Source organism: Molossus molossus, unplaced genomic scaffold, assembly GCF_014108415.1.
Source record: "Molossus molossus isolate mMolMol1 unplaced genomic scaffold, mMolMol1.p scaffold_m16_p_2, whole genome shotgun sequence".
NCBI classification, from domain to species: Eukaryota; Metazoa; Chordata; class Mammalia; order Chiroptera; family Molossidae; genus Molossus; species Molossus molossus.
Window position 1 is genome coordinate 9,352,255 of NW_023425355.1, and position 23,586 is coordinate 9,375,840.

A 23,586-nucleotide genomic window follows, 5' to 3' on the forward strand; every position below is an offset into this window, starting at 1 on the left:
GGATTTGGCTCACAACCTGGGCTTATGCCCTGACCAGGAATCAAACCAGTGACCTCTTGGTGCATGGATTGATGCTCAACCACTGAGCCACATTGACCGGGCTGCTGAGAGTTTTTATCAAGAATGAGTACTGGTTTTTGTCAAATGCTTTTTCAGCATCTATTGATATGATCACATAATTTTTTCTTTCATTTTCTGTATGTGGTGTATCATATTTACTTCTTTTTAAATGGTGTACCAGCTTTGCATCCCTGGGATAAATCCCACTTGGTCATAGTGAATAATTTTTTAATATATTGCTGGATCCTATTTGCTAATATTTTGTCGAGGATTTTAGTGTGTATGTTCATCAGCGATATTGGCCTATAGTTTTCTTTCTTTGTAGTGTCTCTGATTTTGGAATTAGGGTTATGCTGGCCTCATGAAAAGAGCTTGGAAGTGTTCCTTCCTCTTGAATTTTTTGGAAGAGTTTGGGGAGAATACATATTAGTTCTTTGAATGTTCTGTAAAACTCCCCTGTGAAACCGTTCAGACATGAACTTTTGTTTGCTGGGAATTTATTGATTACTGCTTCAATTTTCTTAGTTGTTATTCATCTGTTCAAGTTTCCTGGCTTTTCCCAGTTGAGTTTTGGAAGAGTGTATGATTCTAGAAAATTTTCTGTTTTGCCTAGTTTGTCCAGTTTTTTGGGATATAATTGTTCATAGTATTTTCTTACAATCCTTTGCATTTCTATGGTATCAGTTGATATTTCAGCTCTTTCATTTCTGATTTTATTTATTTGGGTCCTATCTCTGTGTTTCTTGGTGAGTCTGGCTAAAGGTTGATCAATCTTGTTTATGTTTTGAAAGAACCAAATCCTGGTTGCATCAATATTTTGAAGGTTTTTTAGTCTCTGTGTCACTTATGTCAACTCTGATCTTTATCATTTCCTTCCTTTTACTAACTCTGGGTTTTTCTTTTTGTTCTGTTTCTAAGTCTTTAAGTTGTAGGGTTAGTTTAGTTTCTTGCTATGAACTTTCCTCTCAGAACTGCTTTCACTGTCCCATAGATTTTATGTTGTCTGTTAATTTTCATTCTTTTCCAGGAAGTTTTTTATTTCTTTCCTGACCTAATTGGTAACCCATTCATTGTTTACTAACATGCTATTTAGCCTCCATGTGCTTGAATGGTTTTCAGTGTTTTTACTATAATTGATTTCTAGTTTTATGTCATAGAGATCTGAGAAGATGCTTGATAAGATTTTAGTCTTGAACTTGTAGAGACTTAGTTTGTATCCTACATGTGGTCTATCTTTTAGAATGGCTCATGTGCACTTGAGAAGAAAATATATTCAGCAGCTTTGAGGTAAAATGTTATGTAAATATCAATTAAATCCATCTAATCTGGTGTGCAATTAGGGTCTTTGTTTCCTTGTTAATTTTTTGTCTAGAAGGTCTATCCAGTGTTGTCAGTGGGGTGTTAATGTCCCCTACTATGATTGTATTGCTGTCAATCTCTACCTTAAAGTATTCAGGCAGTTTTAAATATATTTTATTGCTCCTATATTTGGTGTATATATGTTTACCAGGATTATGTCCTCTTGTTGATCAATCCTTTAAATATTATGTAGTAACCTTCTTTGTCTCTTATTATGGCCTTCACATTGAAGTCTATTTTATCAGATATGAATATTGCTACTCTAGCTTTTGTTGTTGTTCCCATTTGCATGGAAATTTATTTTTCCATCACTTCACTTTCATCCTGTGTGAGGGGGGTTTCTTGTAACAGCATATATATGGGTCATATTTTCTTATGCCTTCAGGTACCCTGTTTCTTTTGATTGGAGCATTTAATCCATTTACATTTAAGGTTGTTATTGTTAGATACTTATTTGTTGCCATTTTATTCTTCATGACTGTAGTCCTCTATTTCTTCTTCTTCTTACAACAGTCCCTTTAGCATTTCTTGAAATGCTGGTTTTTCAGCTTATTTTTTGTTGAATATGTTGTTTGCCTCTTACTCTCCTCCTCTTCTGGAACTCCAATTGTGTGTTTATTCGTATTTTTGATGGTATTCCAAATCTCTTTACTGTTGATTTTTCTTCAGTCTTATTTAAGTCTGGTTCTCAGAATGTAAAATTATCAATTGTTCAATATTCAAGTTTATTTTTTTTAAAATTTTACCTGCATTATTTTTTTCCTTAAATTACTAGTAAAGTTTATTTCAGTATTTTGTGGTTTTCAAGTCTAAGATTTCTACTTGACCTTCAAATGTTTTTCTATCTCTTTATTGATATGTTTCAGTAAGAAATCATTTTTACCCTTTATATATTTAAGGGAAGAGAAGCTACACTTTTGACAGATTTATGGACATTTTAAGTAAGTCGATTCTTTCAATCCATGGACATAGGATATCTTTTCATTTAATTGTATCTTTTTCAAACTATTTTAATAATGCTTTATCATTTTCAGTACACAGGTTCTTCAAATCTTTTGTTAATTTTATTCCCAGATATTTTATTATTTTCATTGAAATTGCAAAAGAAAATTTTTTAAAAATTCTTTTGCAGAAATTTCATTGTTTGTTTACAGGAATTCAGTGAACTTTTGTACATTGATTTTTTTAGGGTTATTTATATAAAGAACAATATCATCTACAAAAGGTGACAATTTTACTTCTATATTCACAATTTGGATGTATTTTATTCCTTTCTTTTGCCTCATTGCTCTAGCTAGGAATTCCAGTACTATGTTGAATAAGAGTGGTGAGAGTGGGCATCTTTGTCTTTTTCATAATCTTGGAGGAAATTATTTAAATTTTTCACCACTGAGTATGATATTAGCTGAGAGTTTATTATACATAGACTTTATTGTGTTAGGGTGCTTGCTTTTTATACCCATTTTACTAGATATTTTAAATCATAATTGATGTTATATATTATCAAATGTTTTGGGCTGTATCCAGTTGTAAAGATCATATGGTTTTTATGCTTTGTTTTGTTAACGTGGTGTATTGTATTAATCAATTTGCTTATATTGAATATCCTTGTGCCCCTGGAATTAACCTCATTTCATCATCATATATTATTTATTTAATATATTGTTATATTCAACTTGCTAGTATTTTGCTTAAGATTTCTTGCATCTGTATTCATCAGAGATATTGGTCTGTAGTTTTCTTATTTTGTGTTATTCTTGCCAGGATTTGTTATCAGGGTTATGTTGGCCTTATAAAATGTGTTAGGAAGTATAGCTTCTTCTATTTTTTGAAAAAATTTGAGTAGTATAGGTAAAAAGTATTTTCTAAATGTTTGGTAAAATTTACTAGTGAAGCTATCTGGTTCTGAACATTTACTTTTTGAGAAGTTTTTATTTTTTATGTTTTTATTGAGTTTTAGAGAATAAGGAAGGGAGAGAAAGTGAGAGGGAAACATTGATATGAGAAGGAAACATTGATTGGCTGCCTACTGGGGACTGTGCCAGCAACCCAGGCATGTGCCCTGACCAGGAATTGAACCTGTAATCTCTTGGTGCATGGGACAACACCCAACCAACTGAACCACACTGGCCAGGGCTATTTTGGGCATGGGGTTGGGGGGCTGGTTAATGGTTGTTTCAATTTCCTTACTGTTAATTGGTCTATTTAGATTCTCCAGTATTTCCTGATTCAGTCCAGGAAGGTTATATATTTCTAGGAACTTATGCATTTCTTCTAGGTTATTGAATTTTGTGGCATATAGTCTTTCATAGTGTTCTTGTGTGATCCTTTGTATTTCTGTGGTGTCTGCTGTAACTTCTTTCATTTCTGATTTTGTTTGAGTCTTATCTCTTTTCATTAGTAAGTCTAGTTAGAGGTTTGTCAATTCTATTAATCTTTACAAAGTGCCAACTCTTTTTTGCATTAATTTTTTGTGTAGTCTTTTTTGTTCTTTAGTTTATTTAATTCTGCTCTAATTTTTATTATTTTCTTTCTTCTGCTGAATTGAGCTGCTTTTATTCTCCTTTTTCTAGCTCTTTAAGATGTAATGTTTGATTGTTTACTTGGGATTATTCTTGTTTCTTGATATAGGTCTATAATAACATAAACATTCCTCATATTCCTGCTTTTGCTGCATCCCAAATATTTAGAGGTGTCATATTGTCATTCTCACATTTTTCTTTAGTTCTTTAGGTATAGTTTCTTTTAGCTCTTTGAGTATATTTATAATAGTTGATTTAAGCTTTGTGTCTAGTATGTCTACTTCTTGGATACCTTAGGGAAAGTTTCTTTTGACTGTTTTATTTTTTCTGTGCATGTACCATACTTTTTTGGTTATTTACATTTCTAATATTTTCTGTTATATACTAGATATTGAAAATAATGTGTTGCTATTCTAGAAATTAGGTTCTTTCTCTCCCTTGGTTGGTTGTTATTGCTGGTTGTTCTTCCAGGTATGTATTGTTTTTATTATTTTGCTTGATGTTTTAGTGACTTTTCTAAACTAATCTTATAATTTTTAATAAATGATATGAATTATTTGTTACATATGGCCATTAAAGCCTCTGTTTAGGTCACCAAGTAATCATTTAATTATTGAACAGAAATTTCCTGGAACCAATATATCTACCGGTTTTTGTGGAGGAAATGTGTGTGTATGTTGTGGCAATATTCAATCAGACAGTTTTAAATCTTCCCTAGTCTTCATTTTTTCCTAGTAAAGACTTTTAAATTTGGCCAAAGGGGAAGGTTTAGAGTTTACTCAGGTCTTTCTTAATCATGTGAACAGATCTGGTAATGCACATAGCCCCACACATATGCATGGCCTTCTGGACTTTTAAGAATATGAAGAAACATTTAAAATCTCCTTTTGGACTTTCTATTCTATAGCTTTCTTTCTAAACATTTTGTTAGGTTATTTTCTGTCTCAGTTGATATTTATCATGTCTGGAACCTGTTATCTTAAGCAATTATTCCTAAAGTTTCTGAAACAATACCCCAGGGGCATTACTGTTCACACTGGGAAATCTCTGAGAACAGTCAAACAAGCCATGTTAGTGGCATTTTCCAGGGAATGTCCACATAGGTCCAATAATAACAATTCTCTGGGAATGAGGCTTTGGAAGCTCTTAAACCTCATTCTGACTTCTCTAGTGGCTGCCAGGCTGCTGGTTTTCAGTGTGATTCCATGCTATTGGTTTTCACGGCTACTGCAGATCTTGGGAGAGGGTTATGGAAATAGAGCAAGTTATAACATTAGAAAGCTTGCTGTTCTTTCCAAGATTAAGTATTTTTTTTCTCTAATAAACATTTCCTGGATTGACGCAAAATTTTAGTCAATTTCTAAAGTAGTTAAAATATGATTTTGACAATTTTCCCATCGTTCTTATTGATTTTACCAAGAAGAGCACTTTTAGGGCTTCTTACTCTACTATTTTGAATCTAACGTACTTAGAGTTTATTAAGCTTTTTAAATGTGTAGATTTTTAAAAATTATTATTAAGCTTAAGACATTATTTCTCTGAATATGTTTTGCTTTTTTCTCTTTCTTCTTTGTTTCTGATATGCTCATTATGTGTCACACACTTACTAATATACCATATTCTTCATTAATTTACTTTCTTTTCTCTCTGTTTCTTAGAGTGCATAATGTCTATCAATTCATATTATTTTACTTATTCTTTTTCTGCTAGTTTAATGTATTTTTGAACTTTTTTGGTGATTTCTTCCTTTTGTTTGTTGCACTTTTATATTCACAATTTTTATTTTAAATATAAGTTTAACAGTTTAATGATATTCTCTACCTATGAGTCATTGCCATTGCACTTTTCTTTCTTTTTATTGAATTTATTGGAGTGACACTGGTTAATAAAATTATACAGGTTTCAGGTGCACAATTCTACAACATATCATCTGTACACTGTATTGTGTGTTCACCCCTATATTGACTCTCCGTCCATCACCATTTATCTCCTCTGTACCCTCCCCTGACCCCACTCCCTCCAGCAATCACCACACTGTTATCTGTGTTCATAAGTTTTTTCTTCTTTTTATTTTTTGCTTAATCTCTCTACCCTCCCACCCAGGCTGTCCCATGACAACTGTCAACCTGCTCTCTATCTATGTGTCTGTCTCTATTTTGCTTGTAAGTTCATTTTGTTCAATAGATTCCACATATGAGTGAAATCATATGGTTCTTGTCTTTCTCTGACTGACACACTTTCCTTTAAATCTCTCAACATGGTATATTTTAGTTGTTTGAATATATTTGTAATAGTTCCTTTGAAGCCTGTCTCTGCCTTTTTGACTCCCTCAAAGGTAATTTTTCTTAAACTAGATAATTTAAATAATATGTTGCAGTAACACAGAATGCTGAATTGTCTCCCTGGAGCTTTGTTATTGTTTATTTTATTTTTTAGTGACTTGGCTAGGTTAGTTCAATGAAGTGTATTTCTACTGAAACGTGATGCAGAATGTTTTCCTCAGAAGATACAGCCTTAGGTACCCATATCCTTCTCCTTACCACTAGGATTGCTTTAGATGTTTGCTTTTGAATATTTAGAGGATATCACTTTATTCAAGAGGTAGATTGGTAGAGGGCAGTGTATTCACTGATATTTGTGATGCATTGAATATATAGTGGAAATATATTGTAGACAATCAGTAAATCTGTTCTGGAGCTTTGTGTTTATTATAAGAGTATAGATTTTAATTTTTGATGACATTACAAAGGAGGAGTAAAGAGAAAAGAAAAGAAGCTTAATGACAATATGTTTTGGAAACTAAAATTTGAAGCCTAAAGGAGGAAGAGGAGACAGCAATACATTTTTATAAAAGGGCAATTAGAGAGGCATGGCAACCATTGTTAATAAATTAGTGTTAATACACCAAAAAAGGCATTTCATGGAATGTGAAGAAAGGCAAATAATATTTATTGCCAGTTTATTGTTTAAGACCCTTTAAATTAGCAATCACATTAAATTTCACAATCAGACTAAGAAGTGAATACATTATATACATTTTAGAGATGAAATCATTGAAGCTCACATAGATAATATAACTTACCTAAGATAACCTGGCTAATAAGTGGCAAAACCTGACTAATAAGTGGCCAAACCTAGACCTAATTTCTTGTCAATGGTGTGTTCACAGTGTTTAGCCATGTCAAATGTCAGAGAGTCCAAGAAGAATTAATATTAAAGAAAAATCAATCAGCCTGTCCTCATTTTGCTTGGTAGTTCCAGTTGTTCATTAAATTCCACATATGAGTGAAATCATATGGTAGCTGTCTTTCTCTGACTGGCTTATTTCACTTAGCATAATATTCTCCAGGTCCATCCATGCTGTTGCAAAGGGTAAAATTTTCTTCTTTTTTATGACGGAGGATTATTCCAGTATGTACATGTACACCAGATTTTATATCCACTCATCTACTGATGAACAAAGGCTCATAGATAGAGAGCAGGCAGACAGCTCTGGTAGAGGGGGAGGGTGTTAGGGGGTCAGAGGGATTGAGCAAAAAAGAGAGAGAATTCATGGACATGGACAACAGTGTGGTGATGGCAGATGGGGGAAGGAGTTAGTGGAGGTGGAAGAGGGCATTGAGGGGATGAATGGTGTTGGGGAAAATAAAATTAAAACAAGCAAACAAAAAGTAAACAAACAGATAAGTAATGCCAGGTATAAAAAATTTTATTTCACTTGGGTAAGGATCTAAATTATCATTGTAAACTATTATTGTAACAGCCTCAAATAATTCAGTCATATATATATATATATATATATGGCATTAAAAAAGAAAAAAAAGAAAGATCCATCAGAGTTAGTGATTATGATGCATTTAATAATCTTTTTTTCTTTTTTTTCAAAATTTATTTATTTATTTTTGTTACAGATGTTTCTCCTTTTCCCCCCACTGATTCCCCCCTCTACCCACCCTGTCCCCAGCTTTGTTGTCCATGTCCACTGTTCATGCATACATGCATATAAGTTCTGTGGTTTATCTCTCCCCCACCACCCCCTTTTCTGGGGATTATCAGTCTGTACCCCACTTCCACGTCTCTGGGACTACCCCATTCCTCAGACTGTTATATTCATTATATTCCACAAATAAGTGAGATCGTATGATACTTGTCTTCCTCTGTTTGGCTTGTTTCGTTTAGGATAATACTTTCCAGGTCCCTCCATGTCATCTCAAAGGATAAGAGATCTTTCTTTCTTACAGCTATGTAGTACTCCATTGTGTATATGTACCACGGCTTTTTTATCCATTCGTCTACTGATGGACACTTGGGCTGTTTCCAGATCTTAGCTATTGTAAATAGTGCTGCTACGAACATGGGGGTACATATATTCTTTCTGATTGGTGTTTCAGGCTTCTTAGGGTATATTCCTAGAAGTGGGATCCCTGGGTCAAATAGCAGTTCAATTTTTAATTTTTTGAGATAACACCATATTGTTTTCCAAATGTCCAGACTGACAATCCCCAGAAGAGGGGGTGGGGGGGAGTGTAAAACCACAGAACTTATATGCATGTATACATTAACAGTGGACATGGACAAGAAGACTGGGGACAGGGTGGGGAGGAAGAGCAAGGGGGGAATCAATGGGGGAAAAAGAAACATCTATAACAAAAATAAATAAATTAATAAAAATATAAAATGCAAATACTGGCTTTATCAGACATTTAAGCTTGAAACAATTAACTGATTTCTTTAAATGTTAGTTTCCTTCCAAGTAAAATGTAACTCTTTATTTTTCAGGATCCTTTGAGGATTATAGATAATGGATGTAAAACACTTTATATATATTAGGCATTATTCATTGAAAGGATTGAGATAAGAGTTATGATATTAAAGAGACTGCTGTTGTAAGAGGGAAAATCTGAAGGATTTGACCCACTAGGTATATTATTGTTGTTGTTGTTGTTGTTATTATTCCCAACAGTGGTACCTACACTTTTTTAAAGATCTCATATACATACAAACTTCTATGGGCCATTAGTGGCTTCACTGATCCCATGAATGTTAAAAATAATAACTTACATGTTTTGAATGTTTAGAATATGTTGCGTATTACTATAAGTGCTTCATATACATTAACTTGTGCTCATTTTCAGATGAAGATTAGGCTCAATGAATTTAATAAATCTTGCCTAAGTTCATATAGCTAGCAAGTAGGAGGGCTAAGGGTCAAACCTAGACCACTTTATTAAGTTGCTTTATGTATTTATACGTTGAAAATATCATATATAAAAGGAGATTTTTTGACAGCATATTTTCAAAAGAAAAAATTATATACTACCTAAATATTTACCAATAAAGAAGAATTAAATATATTATTACATATTACTTTAATACTGTCAAAATAATTGGCATCTCATTTTTATAGATAGGTAATTGCAAATAAGATATTATACTACATGAAAAATCAAGGTACAGATCAATGTATGTAGCTTACTACTTTCTTGTATTAAAATAAGAGAAAATGATATATATGAATGTGCTTATATGTGCAGAGAATTTTTCAAAGCATAGGTAAGAACCCATGTGCAGTGTTTGCCTTTGAAGGAAGTAAACTGGCTAACTCTGATATCAGTCTACATTGTATTCCAGCAATAAGTGTATACATACCTAATTTCCACAATTAGATTTTTAATTCTTTAAAAGCAATGACTTGTCTTATTCATCACCAAATCTACCCTAGCACAGCTTAGCACATGCAATTAGTAAATGCTTAATTAATATTAGCTAAGATTAAACTGATCTAAACTGAAATAAGTGAAGGGAAAGTAATCATAAAGGAGAATGCAGAGAATATATACCAAGAGCACATTTGAAGACAGACAAAATGACTCTAAAGAGAACATATCACTTTCATGTTAATGCTAGAATAATACAATATAATATATTACATGGTTATTTCCAGCATTAAAGATTATATAGCTCTGTCGGTAGTATTTAGTAACAACAGTTTACCTGACATATTTAACAATGCCTATGTGGTTACCTATGTAACATGAATACCTACCAATGTTTCTATAGATCCCTGGGCACTCTGAGACTCTTTTAGTTGGCCCTCAAGGTCAAAGCTATTTTTATAATAATATTAAGATATTATTTGCCTTTTCACTGAATTAACATTTGCATTGGTGGTTAAAAAAAAAAACATGGAGGATAAAATGTCTGGTGCCTTAATACAAATCAAGGCAGTTTCATCAAATTATACTATTCTTAGCTGCATAAAAAATCAGTTTCATTTAAGGATGTCCCTGGTGAAATTGTGAAAATTACTAATTTTCTTACATTTTAATCCCTGAGTACACATCTATTTAATGTTCTGTGTGAAAAAAAGGGAAGTATACATAAAGTACTTCTGCCTCACACCAAAGTATAATGTGTTTTTTTAAGTAATTGTAAAATCATTTAAGATTGGTGCTTAACTAGACATTTTTTTTTAATGGAACATCATTTTTACTTGAAAGAAAGACTAAAAGAAAATTGTGGTTGTTCATAGACCACATGTTAATACACAAAACAAATCACAATAGATTTAGGAACATTAAAACCATATCAAGCATCTTCTCTGATTACAATGGTATAAAACAAGAAATCAATTACAAGAAAAAACCTGAAAACACACAAACACATAGATGCTAAATAACATATTACTAAACAATGAATGAGTTAACAATAAGATCAAGGAAAACGACAAAAGTACCATGAAATAAATGAAAATGAGACTACAACATCCCAAAATCTATGGAACACAGCAAAAGTAGTAATAAAAGGAAAATTCATAGCATTATAGACCTACACCAAGAAACAAGAAAAATCTCAAATAAGTAATTTAGTTTTTCACTTAAAGGAACTAGAGAAAGAACAGCAAACAAAACCCAAAGTGAAGAGAAGGCAAGTAATAAAGATCAGAGCAGAAATAAACAAAATAGAGTCTAAACAAAATACAAAAGATTAATGAAACTAAGAGTTGGTTCTTGGAAAAGTTAAACAAGATCGACAAACATTTAACTAGACACATCAAAAAAAGAGAGGACTCAAATAAATAAAATAAAAAATGAAAGAGAAATAACAAATGATACCACAGAAATACAATGAATTATAGGAAAATATTACAAATAACTATATGCCAACAAATTGAACAATGTAGAAGAAATGGATAAATTCCTAGAAACATACGACTTTCCAAACTGTATCAAAAGAAACAGAAAATCTGAACAGACTGATTATAGCTAATGAAATTGAAGCAGTAATCAAGAAACTTCCAACAAACACAAGTACTGAACTGGATGTCTTCAAAAGTGAATTTTACCAAACATTCAAAGAAGAACTAACACCTATTTTCTCAAACTATTCCAAAAAAAAAAAAAAAAATCAGGAGAAAAGAAGACTCCCACACTCATTTTAAGAGACCCACATTATCCTAATTCCAAAGCCAGATAAAGACATTACAGGGAAAGAAAGTTATAAGCCAATATCCCTGATGTGCATAGATGCAAAAAATCCATAGAAAAATATTAGCAAACTGATTCCAGCAATAAATAAAAAAGATCATATACCATGATCAAATGGGATTTATTCCTGGGATAAAAGGTTGTTATGCTATGCACAAATTAATTAAAGTAATATACCACATAAACATATGAAGGATAAAAATTCTTATATCATATCAATAGAGGCAGAAAAAGAATCTGACCAAGTCAGGCACCCATTTATGATAAAAACTCTCAGCAAAGTGGGACCAGAGGGAACATAACCTCAACCTAATAAAGGCCATATATGACAAATGCACAGCTAACATTGTATTAATGGGGAAAAACTAAAAGGATTTCCTTGAAGATCAGGAACTATACAAGGATGTCCACTTTCACTACACTTATTTAACTTAGTACTGGAAGTCCAAGCCACTGCAATCATATAAGAAAAATAAATAAAATATACCCAAATTGGAAAGAAAGAAGTAAAACTGTTATTAATTGCAGATGACATGATACTGTATATAGAGAGCCCTAAAGATTCTGCCAAAATACAACTGGAACTGATAACTACATATAATAGGTAAAATAAAATAAAATGCCATAGAAATCAGTGGCATTTTTATACACCAATAATGAAGCTATTTTATACACCAATAATGAAAGGGAAACTAAGAAAGCAATCCCATTTACAACTGCATCAAAAAATACCTAGTAATAAATTGAATCAAGGAGGTAGAATACCTGTACTTGGAAAATTGTAAGATGCCAAAGAAAGACATTGAAAAAGAAACAAATAAATGGAAGCATATGCAGTGCTCATGGATAGGAAGAATTAGCGTTGTTAAAATAGCCATACTACCCAAAGCAATCTATAGATTCATCACCATTCCTATCAAAATACCAATGACATATTTCACAGAATTAGAACAAATAATTCATACCTTTATACAGAATCACAAAAGACACTGAATAGCCACAGGAATCTTGAAAAAGAGGAACTAAGTTGGAAGCGTCACACTACCTGATATCAAACTACAATGCAAGGCCAGAGTAATCAAAACAGCATGGTACTGGCACCAAAACAGACATATAGTTCAATGGAACAGGATAGAGAGCTCAGAATTAAACCCACACCTATATAGTCAATTAATATTTGACCATGGGCCTGGTTGGTTTGGCTCAGCAGTTAGAGCGTTGGCCCCTGGACCAAAGGGTCACAGGTTTGATTCCCAGTCAAGGGCATATATTTGGGTTGCAGGTTCAAACCCTGGCCCTGGTCAAGGTCACGGAGGAGGCAACCAATTAATGTGTCTCTCTCACATAGATGTTTCTCTCTGTCTCTCCCCCTCCCTTCCACTCTACCTTAAAAAAAAAAGTCAATGGAAAAATATTCTCAGTTGAGAATTAACCAGAAAAAAAAAATTGACCATAAAGGCAAGAACACACAATGGACTAAAGATAGTCTAATCAGTGTTGTGAAAATTGGACACATACATGAAAAAAATCAAACTAGACTACATTCTTACACCAGATACAAAATAAACTCAAAATGGATTAGAGTCTTAAGTGTACGAGTAGAAACCATAAAACTCCTAGAATAAAACATGAGCAGTAGCCCTGGCCGGTTTGGCTCAGCGGTTGGAGCGTCGGCCTGCGGTCCGGAGAGACCCGGGTTCGGTTGCTGCTAGGGGCACGTACTTCGGTTACAGTTTGTCCCCGGCCCTGGTTGGTCATGTGGGTGGCAGCCACTCGATGTGTCCCTTCACGTCGATGTTTCTCTCTCTCTCTCTCTCTCTTCCTCTCTCTCCCTCCCACTCTATCTGTACAAAAAAAAAAAGAGAGAATAGAAAAATATCCTCGGGTGAGGATAAAAAAAACAAAAAAACAAAAAAACAAAAAACAAAACATGAGCAGTAAAGTTTATGACATTTATCTTAGCGATATTTTTTTCTGATATATATCCTCAGGTAAGGTAGTCAAAAGATACACTAAACAGTTGGGACTGTATGAACAAAAAGTTTTTATACAGCAAAGTAATCATCAACAAAATGAAAGGACAGCCCACTAAATGGGAGAACATATTCGCCAATGATACATCTGATAAGTGGTTAATATCCAAAATTTATAAAGAACACGTTACATGACACCAAAAACAAACAAACAAGATCAATCCAATTAAAAAGTGGGCAGAGGCCCTGAATAGACATTTCTCCAAAGAGGACATTCAGATGTCCAATAGACTTTTGAAAACATGTTTAACATCTTTAATTGTCAAAGAAATGCAAATTAAAACCTCAATTAGATATCAGCTCACACCTGTCAGAATGGCTATCATCAATAAATGTACAAATGGCAAGTGTTGGTGAGGATGTAGAGAATAGGGAACCCTTGTGTACTGTTGGTGGGAATGAAAATTGGTGCAACCACTATGGAAAAACAGTATGAAGTGTTCTCAAGTAATTAAAAATGGAACTACATTATGATCCAGAGATTCCACTTCTGGTTATATATCCAAAGAAACCTGAAACACTAATTAGGAAGAATATATGCACCTCTATGTTCATTGCAGTATTTTTACAATAGCCAAACTGGAAAAAACCCAAGTGCTCATCAATAGATGAGTATATAAAAAGCAGTGGTACATATATACAATGGAATATTACATGACCATAAAAAACACACATTTTTTCCATTTGCAACAGCATGCATGGACCCAGAGAGTATTATGCTAAGTGAAATACATCAGTGAGAGATAGACAAATACCATATATTTTCACTTATATGTGGAATCTAAAGAAAAATGTCATTGTATAAACAAAACAAAAATGAACTAATAGATACAGAGAATAAAACTTGCCAAAGGGGAAGGGGATTAGGGTACTGGATGAAAAATTGAAGGGATTGAGAAGTACAGATTTGTAGTTATAAAATAGTCATGGGGATATAAAGTACAGCATAGGAAATATAATCATTTATATTATAATACCTATGAATGGTGTCAAGTGGCTACTGGAAATATTAGGCAGAACACTTTGTAAAGTAAATGACTGTCTAACCACTATGCTGTACACCTGAATCTAGTACAAAATAATATTGAATGTAAAAAAAAGAAAATTATATTTATTCAGATTTGGGTATTCTTGAAAATGATCGAAGTGAACTGGCCACTTTAAGAAAAACAACTGTCAAGGATTTGTCACCAATGTTAAAACTTTGCTTTACAAGTTAAAATTAGAACTTTGGACAATTTGCACACTTCACCACATGCTTGACAGCTTCCTATTTCTTGCGAACTTCTCTACTGAAACCAGTGGTTATAGTAACAAATGTGATGCATTTTTTATTCTGTATAGTAAATTGTATCAAGTATTACAGAACCCAATTAACCAATATTTTTCAAAAGACTAATACATATTGTTACAGATAATGCATGGTTAAAAGATCCATTCAAAGTACAAGACAGATCAATGAATTTTAATGAAAGATAATATGAAAATTTATTTATATGCTTTCAGAATCCACATTGCAGTTATCCTTTGAAAAGCTGCTACTTCTATAGTTTTAGTGTTGTATTAGAGAAAAATATGTACATTTATACAAAAGGTTATTAAAAATCTCTTCCCTTTTTCATCTATATACCCATGTGACCCTGATGTTTTTCTCCTACATTACAACTAAAACAATATATCACAACAGACTGAATGAAAAACAACAACAAACAAAACAGATATGAGCATCCAAATATCTTCCATCAAGCAGGACATTTAAAAGATATGCAAAAATACAAAACAATGTCACTCTTGTTAGTATGTTTTGTAATTTAATTACATCTGCTGTTTATATTAATGGCTTTATATTAATGTTTATATTATATCCATATAATGGATTCATTATTATTTTAATTTAATGGATTAATAAATGAACATTCTTGAACAGTTTTTAATGACTAAGGTGGTAAATATTGATGCATACAACTCATATTAATGGGAACTCTAGGGATCCTAAATAATTTTTAGGAATGTAAAGGGATCTGAGACCAAAAATCTCGATAATTGCTGATTTGAGGAATTTGATTAATAGCTAATATGTGGAATGTCGATTTGAAGAATCTTTTGTCACTGCCTGAAGTTACCGACATTTGTAATCTATTTTCTTGTGTTTGCAGTACTCGGTTCCTAAAAGTCCTTCCTGTTTTAGTATTAAGAATTTACCCAGATCACATTCTTTTGTGACAACAGAAACCCAGAAGGTCTGGGAAAGCACCATATCCCTTGGAGAGAAAGCTGAACAAAAAGGCCAGCAAAGGAAAGTGGGGCACAAATATAGTCTTCTCCTATTACACCATTTTTCTAATAACTAGTCCTAGTAACATGTCTGAAGCTAGTAAACCTCATAGCAAGGAGCCCAAAGTTAGAAACCGAGACAAGCTATACCTTTTCCTCATCCTCCGTCCTCTTGCTCATTGTTCATAGCTTTGACTATATGGAAACTGTTGCTGGTTGAAATAAGATTTTTCTATGAAGTTGTGAAAAAGCATTTTGGGGACTCATACAAAGTCGGATGTGAGCAACAGTGGCAAGATTTATTGGAGCAAAGCAAAAGACTGCCCCTAGTTGCCCTATGTCTCACCCACGATCAGATGGCTCAGCTCCATCTCTCTGCATTAGTTGTCCAGCCTCTGGGGCTGTAGACTTCCACACACGTTCATCAGGCCCAGGGGTGCCAGGATCCAGAGATGCAGAACTTCTCTGTGTCTCATTTCCCCATCTGTACATATACCACAAAGGCTGATGACTCTGGCTGCTTCAGAGAGAGAGGGTGTACAAATGAATGAGCCCCAGGCTTTTGTTAAGCTTCGATTATATCTCCTTTGGTTTGGGAAGGGGTAAGCTTTCTTTCAAGTTAACCAATCTTCTTCCTGGTTCTTTTTTTTTGTTGTTTTTTTTTTCCTGTCTTATCGACTGGTTGCCATTTTCATGACCCCAATCAGGGCCAGGGATGAACTACAACCGAGGTACGTGTCCTTAAAGGGAACTGAACCCAGGACTCTCTGGTCTGCGGGCCAACGCTCTAACCACTGAGCAAAAACAACCAGGGCTTCTTTTCAGTTCTTCATGGGCTTTTAATGGTGCCTCCCCCTATCCATTCCCGTTACTGGATCTTCTGGGGTTTTGTGCCCTTATCCTAAATGGTCTTTTCCCCAGATTTTCCCAGGCTAGACTCCTCCCCTTCATGGTCACCATTTTGGCTCTTACTCCACAAGTCTCAGTAGGAGGACCTCCCTTTGCACCTTTTTAACTTCTACTACACATATGCCCAGCAAAGAAATTTCCACCTTACTGTATTATTCCCCCTCCACTCCAGTAATCAATGGGAAGGGGCCAGTTGTGTCCTGTGGAGATTGGAAATCTGGTCCTTCTTCAATACTCAGGTGAACTGAGGAATGTTAATCCCATTGACAGGGCAATGTAGCTATCCCCTACAGTGTCTGGAAGCTGCGCCTTCCTAGTTAATAAGTTTGATGTCTGATTCCATTTGCTCCCTTCCTTTGTTAATAACTAACTACTTACTGTAACAGAACCAAATAAATCACCAAGAATTAGAGGGAATTCCATCATTCATGTTCACAACATGTATATACAACCACCCAGTTCTTTAGCTGAAAATATCTTTGTATGAAAATTATCTGCAATACATTTCTTTAGAAATTCACATCCTGTGAGAGAAAACCATTTCCCTTTTCAGGACTGCAGGTTCCTCACAGAGTGACTTAAAAAATTGCTCTGTGCTGATACCAGTCTTCAATACAAACCTCTGGGGCTCACAAAAATGCACCCCTTCTTCAGCTATAATGTATTTCTTTCATTGAAGGAAGATACTTCAGTGTATGACTGAAAAACGTTTTAATAAACACTATGCAAAAATTAAACCCCTTAAAGACTGATTTATTTCTACTCGTGAAGATTCATTTCCTGTTTCATTTTACTTATTACAGTTTTAAGTGCTTTTTTAAGATAAATAATTCTTTTGAAATTACCCTCTATCTTCATTCTTACTGTAACTACCCTAATCCATGCTCTTATCACTTTAAATGTAAATTATTGATATATTCTCCAACAGGGCCCTCCACCACTTGTTTTGTCCCTTCTCCAATTTATTCTGTGCACCTATGTCCCAGCAATCTTTCAGGCAGTGGTAGAAACAAGGTTGGGTTCTGGAGACAGAGTTAGTGTGAATCTTGCCTCTCCTACTTACCTGTATGATCTTAGGGAAGATGATTAACCTCTCTGTGCTTTGATTCACTCATGAATAAGGATATAATATTAGCCCCTACTCCACTAGTTTGTTCTGAGAATTAACTGAAATGATGTGTGTAAATTGCCTTGAATGATGACCAGTACATAGAAAGTACTAAATGAATAAGAATTTTATCTCCTTTCCTCAAGTGTATCTAAAACCCTTCAAAGACTTCCTGGATCCTAAGAGTTCTATACCCTAAGATCTTTTTTGTTGGGTTACACTCTCCAAGCTTTTTTGTTGTTGTTGTTGTTCCCCCCTAGCATACCCTATGCTTTAGTCAAAAGTTTGTCCTCACTATCACATGAATAGTACACGTTACTCTTCATTCATATCCTTGGGAATATTTCTTCTCTCTTCTGAAAAGCCTTGCCTTCTCTCCTTTCTTTAAGCTGGTATATGCCAAATTTCAGATACTCAACTGTTCATAGTTTTTACTGTCTGCTTACCTTCTATATTTGTTTGTGTTTGTTAAGTCACACTTTTTACATCTTAGCTAACTACCTTTGCCTTATCCTAAATAATATTTTCCATGAAATAAAAAATGTGAAGTGCTAATTGTATTACATTTTAAAGCCTTAAACAAATATATAACTTGAAAATGTTTAAAAAGTTATTCCTTGTACTACCAAAAGTAACATTGCATGATTTCAGTGAGACACATTCAACCCATTGGGAACACTGCTTAAACCAAACTTGTCTATTAAGCAAGAACCACCCAATCTTACCAAACAAGTCCAGCCCATAGTGAACTCATCTTCTTAACATTCCCATAACTTAATAATGAATCATTTACTATGCTATATTTTCTAATTATTTTATGAGTGATTAACTTGTCACTTAAAATGGACTCTTGGAGGATAGGGGACATATTTTATGCTTCTGAATCCCACCCTATCTGCTCAGAATCCAACAAAATTTCTCATTGCTTTAGCTCCTTAAGTACTTGTTGAATGATTAATTCCAAACAAAGTACAGGGATAGTCTGTGGATATAAAAGCAGATATGGAAAACTCCTGAAGACAGTTCATCTAAAGCAATTAATATTCACTACTTCTAACTCAAAAGGAATTGAGGTCACAGTTCATTCTTCCTTCCTCTCCTCTCCTCCCTTCTCCTCCCTTCTCCTCCCTTCTCCTCTCCTCTCCTCTCCTCTCCTCTCCTCTCCTCTCCTCTCCTCTCCTCTCCTCTCCTCTCCTCTCCTCTCCTCTCCTCTCCTCTCCTCTCCTCTCCTCTCCTCTCCTCTCCTCTCCTCTCCTCTCCTCTCCTCTCCTCTCCTCTCCTCTCCTCTCCTCTCCTCTCCTCTCTTACTTTTTTATTTCACTATTGTTCCAGAAAAGGTTGAAGGTGGTTTGGAAGGATTCATATTATTATAACATAATACAACTAAATAGTAAGATGGAAAATAATAAAGAAAAGATCTTCAAGAACATAAGAATAGAGCCATGAAATAGAATAATAAAAAAAGTGTACCATATTCTCATGACCTATACATGTTGTTGCAAATGACAGTATTTCATCTTTTCTTATGGTTGAGTAGTATTCCATTGCATATATGTACCACATTCTAAGCAAAATAAGTCAGACAGAAGAAATCAAGAACCATATAATTTCAGTCATATGTGGGACATAAAACAAAGCAACAAACAAACAATAAAATTAAACAAAAAACTCATAGACACAGACAACAGTATGTTGGTTACCAGAAGGAAAGGAGGGTGGGGAGAAGGTACAAGACAGTAAAAGGGGTCAAATAGATAGTGATGGAAGTAGACTCTTTGGATGGTGAACACACAAAGCAATATACAGATGATAGATTATAGAACTGTACACTTGAGAAACCTATATAATATTATTAACCCATGTTACCTTAATAAATTTAATAATTATTTTTAAAAGTACACTATAGAAAGATCTCCAAACTTGCTACCAGTAGACAACAAATTAGTTCCAGGTTTTTCAGACTATGTAAAAAGAGACACTTGACACAATTATCCATAAGAACCAAATCAAACAAATTACTTAGGAAAAATCTAGTTCTTCCTAATACTAAAATCAGGTAGTACTCTTGGGTTCTCTAAGAAAACACAGTGTATTTTAATAAATAATGTATTCAATAATAGCTATCACCCCTAATCTACTGTTACTGTTAGAGAAGACCTAAAAGCCCTTGAAACACCTATTTATAAACTTTCCTCAGATTAGTGAATATATGATGCACCAGTTAAAGTAAACTTTGAGTGAATACATAAAGAGTTCAGAAGTATGGGCAAATTGTTTCAGCTGTACTATTTTTAGACTCTTAGGACTTGATATTTATTACTTGGTTTGAGGCAATAATGATTCCCAGACTATCAGTCATACTCAATAATTAGTAGACTCTCTTCTAAAAGTCTGTCAGATAATTGTTAAATTATCAGCTTTTGTTGTTTTAATCAACACTCAAAACTTTACCTGAGTTGAAATTTCCTTTGCCTAAATTGGTTCACAGACTTCTGAGATACTTTTGCTTCCCTTTTTAGGGCCAATGAAAGGAGAGGATACTTGCATGCAAGAGAGAAGTGAGGTAAGCATGCAGGTTTTCTTTTTAGCAATGTTAAGATATCTGTGAAATGAAGGTGGGAGGTAGTGTTAATAGGTAATTGTCAAGAAAGCATTCCTTTTCTCTTTTTCTCCCAGGGTTTGGCTTTAAAGCTCAAAAGGTTTGGAATTTTTTTGTCCAGAGTAGGATCATACTGTAGGAAAACTGGCTTATGCTGCCTGAACTCACAAGGGATGGATTTGTACCAGAAAGCCAATTTAATAATTTATAGTAAGGAACAGAATTGCCAAGTGGACTGAAATGTGTGTTGGCCTGTCAGTATATTTTCTTTTCAGTAGGGATGCCAAGTCAGAATACTAAATTAACAACAGATTGGGGCTGGATAAATATATGAAATCAGAACTAAGAAGAGGATTGCAAGGTCAAGCATGTTTCATTTGCTATACCTCAGCCAGGAGGGGTATCCTCTCCCTTTGCCAGTCCTCACAAGTTATGGCCTTTTCATCAATCAGTTCATGCTCTTAGTTTCTACTGCTGAAAGTGTCTCTTTTCCATCTCTTAGTGCCCTTGAAATTTGTATTAGACATTTCTGAGTATTGGGCATGTCTCCATCTAGTTCTTGAAGGGTGCTGGTTTTATAAGGAGATCTTGTTGCAGATTCAGTTTGCCCTATTACAAAAAAAATATTGTCATCTACTTCCTTTTTTATTCAGTCTTATCCATAAATCCAAATGCTACTGTTTGACCTAACACACAGTACTTTTTTTTTTTTTCTTTTGCTATGGCTAGTACCCAGAAAGCTCTTTGCAGTTCCAGGCCATGGTTTCTGAATGTGGTTCCCTTACATGCCCACAGAGGTTCATGCTGCTTTGCAAGTTTTATTTCTCAGAACTACACTCAGACTTGGCTGACACTATAGTCCCTAAGAGTACGATAATTCTTTATTTGAATATTTAAAAAAATCCCGGTAGACATTATTCATAAAGATTCATGAGAGTGCCTTGTGCTGGACTGGTTGGAAATGCAGAGATAAGTCAGACATGATCTTTGCCCTCAAGCAGTTTGTAGTATACAAAGGGAGTAAAAAAATACAAAAATAACTAATTTGCACATTAGATTATAAGCCTTGAAATAAACTCATAGAAACACACTCTAGAGGAAACAGGTTAGGCAAAGGTAGTCCAATTGCTCTTAGTTCTGATTTGTATTCCTAAGATTTCTTTGCCCTTTGCACTTCATGGTTGAAGCAGTTGCAGCTTTCTTGTTCTTAGATAAATAAACTCTTTTCATATTTTGTCTCAAAATCACATCTTGCCATGGAGCCTACTGGAATCTAGTAAGAAAGATAGGCATGTGGGTTGTGGTAGAAGGACATAATGTAAGGAACAGTGAAGAAAGCTGATATGCAGATATATATATATCTATATTATTTTGCACAGCCTTTTGCTCTACGCTCTTTGAATTTCTTTGCACCAATAAAATAAAAATGAAATAAATCTTTAGTAGCGTCATCTGCTCAAGGGACTTACCTTCAGTCTGTGCAAATAAGGTTTCTGTGGTGAGACACAAAATTCACTCAACTTCCTCTTTCAACAACAAATTTGTCAGTTATCGGCAGGATCCGTGTCACCCAGTTATATTTTTTTCATCCCCAGCTCCCTGCAAGGAAACTAGAGTACAAAACCCAGCAAGTCTCCAGGGTAAGTTATAGCATAGTATCTTGGAATTGGTGGTTTTGTGTGGGAAGATTGGTGGGGGCATGAAGATTCAGGAGAGTGGCAAATGTGGGATCATTCTTTAAACTGAAAATGGTCCCTGGTTTCTCATTTAAGACTTCATACAGCAAGAGTGATGATGATTTCCCTTGAGTAAGTCTAGAGTACAAGTTTGGGTTAGTTCCATCAGTCCCTACCATAACATAGTAGCATGGAGCCTGTGATGCAGCTCCCTCTTTGCTGAGAGCTCTTTGTTTCTTCATCAGCCTGGGAGGATGGCACAAGTTGTAAGAAAAGAGTGTGTTTAGTGAGATTGTTGTGACAATTTGACATATTTAGGCAGAAAAAGAGGATTTAAATTCCTGCTCTATATTATTTATCTAGCTGCATAATGAAAGTTTTCATATATAAGCCACTTGCTTTGCTAAGTTTAGCTCTCATAGATACAGCAACATATAGTAAGTTCTGTCAAAAAGAGAAGAAAAGAACATGAGATCATAGTTTTGGTGGCTGAAAGAACTCTTAAAGATCTAAATCCCTCACAATGCAGATGGGAAAATGGACAGCCAATGAATACACTTAGGATAACTCAGCTAGTTAGTGGTAGAGATAGAACCTGTGTCTTCAAATTATGCTCTCTTCCCCTACAGCAGCCTGTATCTCCAAAAGAATACTGTAAATGTATCTATAGCTATGTTGAATTTTAGGTTAGGAAAGGAGAAAATATCTCAGTTGATAAGCTCTGGTAAAATGATTTCAGTCTGTTCAGAAGCATTTAAAAAAATCGTTTGAAAGGTGATTTTTTTTTTTTTCGTATGTGCCCCTAGCGGGAACCGAACCCGGGACTATCTGGTCCGCAGGCCAATGCTCCAACCGCTGAGCCAAACAGGCCAGGGCTGAAAGGTGATTTTTGATTCAAGTTCAGCCCTACTGGACAACAGAGCCCAAAAGAGAGGCACCTATCTCTCACTGACTATTGTTCTCATTATTCTGAATGCTAGCAAACTCTCTGATTCTGAGCCAACATGACTGAGTCAAAAATAGACTTTCATTTGGGGAGTCCTTAAAAGTGGTCTGGGCCACACCAGTTGGTTACCAGAATCATTCTGAGTAGAATGTTACCAAGCTTTGTTGTGCTTTATTGGAGGGTTTAGTCTTAGTACTAAGGATTCTGCAAGTGGGGACATCTTTATTTTGGTTGTTAAAATGGATGGGGGTAGGGGTCACGACCATTTCTATTAGTTGAATTTATCTCTTAGCAATTGTGACAGTGAAATTATTCACTGCTGAAAATAGGCGATATGCTGAGGCAGGAAATGGCCTAAAGTGTACAAATAATCAGGTCATGCATTCAGGGTAATTGTCTGCAATGGTTTCTGTTGAACACAAGTCCTACTTTGGTCAAAAGCAGCTCTTCTTTGAGCTCATTTGGAAAAGTTGTTGAGTTCAAGTTGTGTAGTCTGCTCAAATTCTGACATTGGTGAGCATACAATGTCAAAAGAGTGAACATACCTCAGGGTGGCTTTTGGTGGCCCTTCATAACCAGTTGTGTCTAAGTTAAGTCAATTGGTGCCTTTTGT

The 23,586-nt window shown here is 34.6% G+C and overlaps 1 protein-coding gene across 3 annotated transcripts in view; it reads left to right on the forward strand.

Annotated features, from left to right (window-relative positions):
- The first annotated feature begins 2,331 nt into the window (after positions 1–2,331).
- Positions 2,332–23,586, forward strand: part of LOC118636568 (putative P2Y purinoceptor 10) — a 39,256-nt gene continuing 18,001 nt past the window's right edge. The window contains exon 1 of one of the 3 annotated variants that reach the window (XM_036271704.1): positions 2,332–2,360. In XM_036271704.1, the coding sequence (XP_036127597.1) occupies positions 2,348–2,360 (13 nt within the window). In that variant the 5' untranslated portion in view covers positions 2,332–2,347. Of the gene's footprint in view, positions 2,361–21,883; positions 21,992–23,586 lie in introns of those variants that run through there. The other 2 variants (XM_036271705.1, XM_036271706.1) reach the window with 2 other exon arrangements.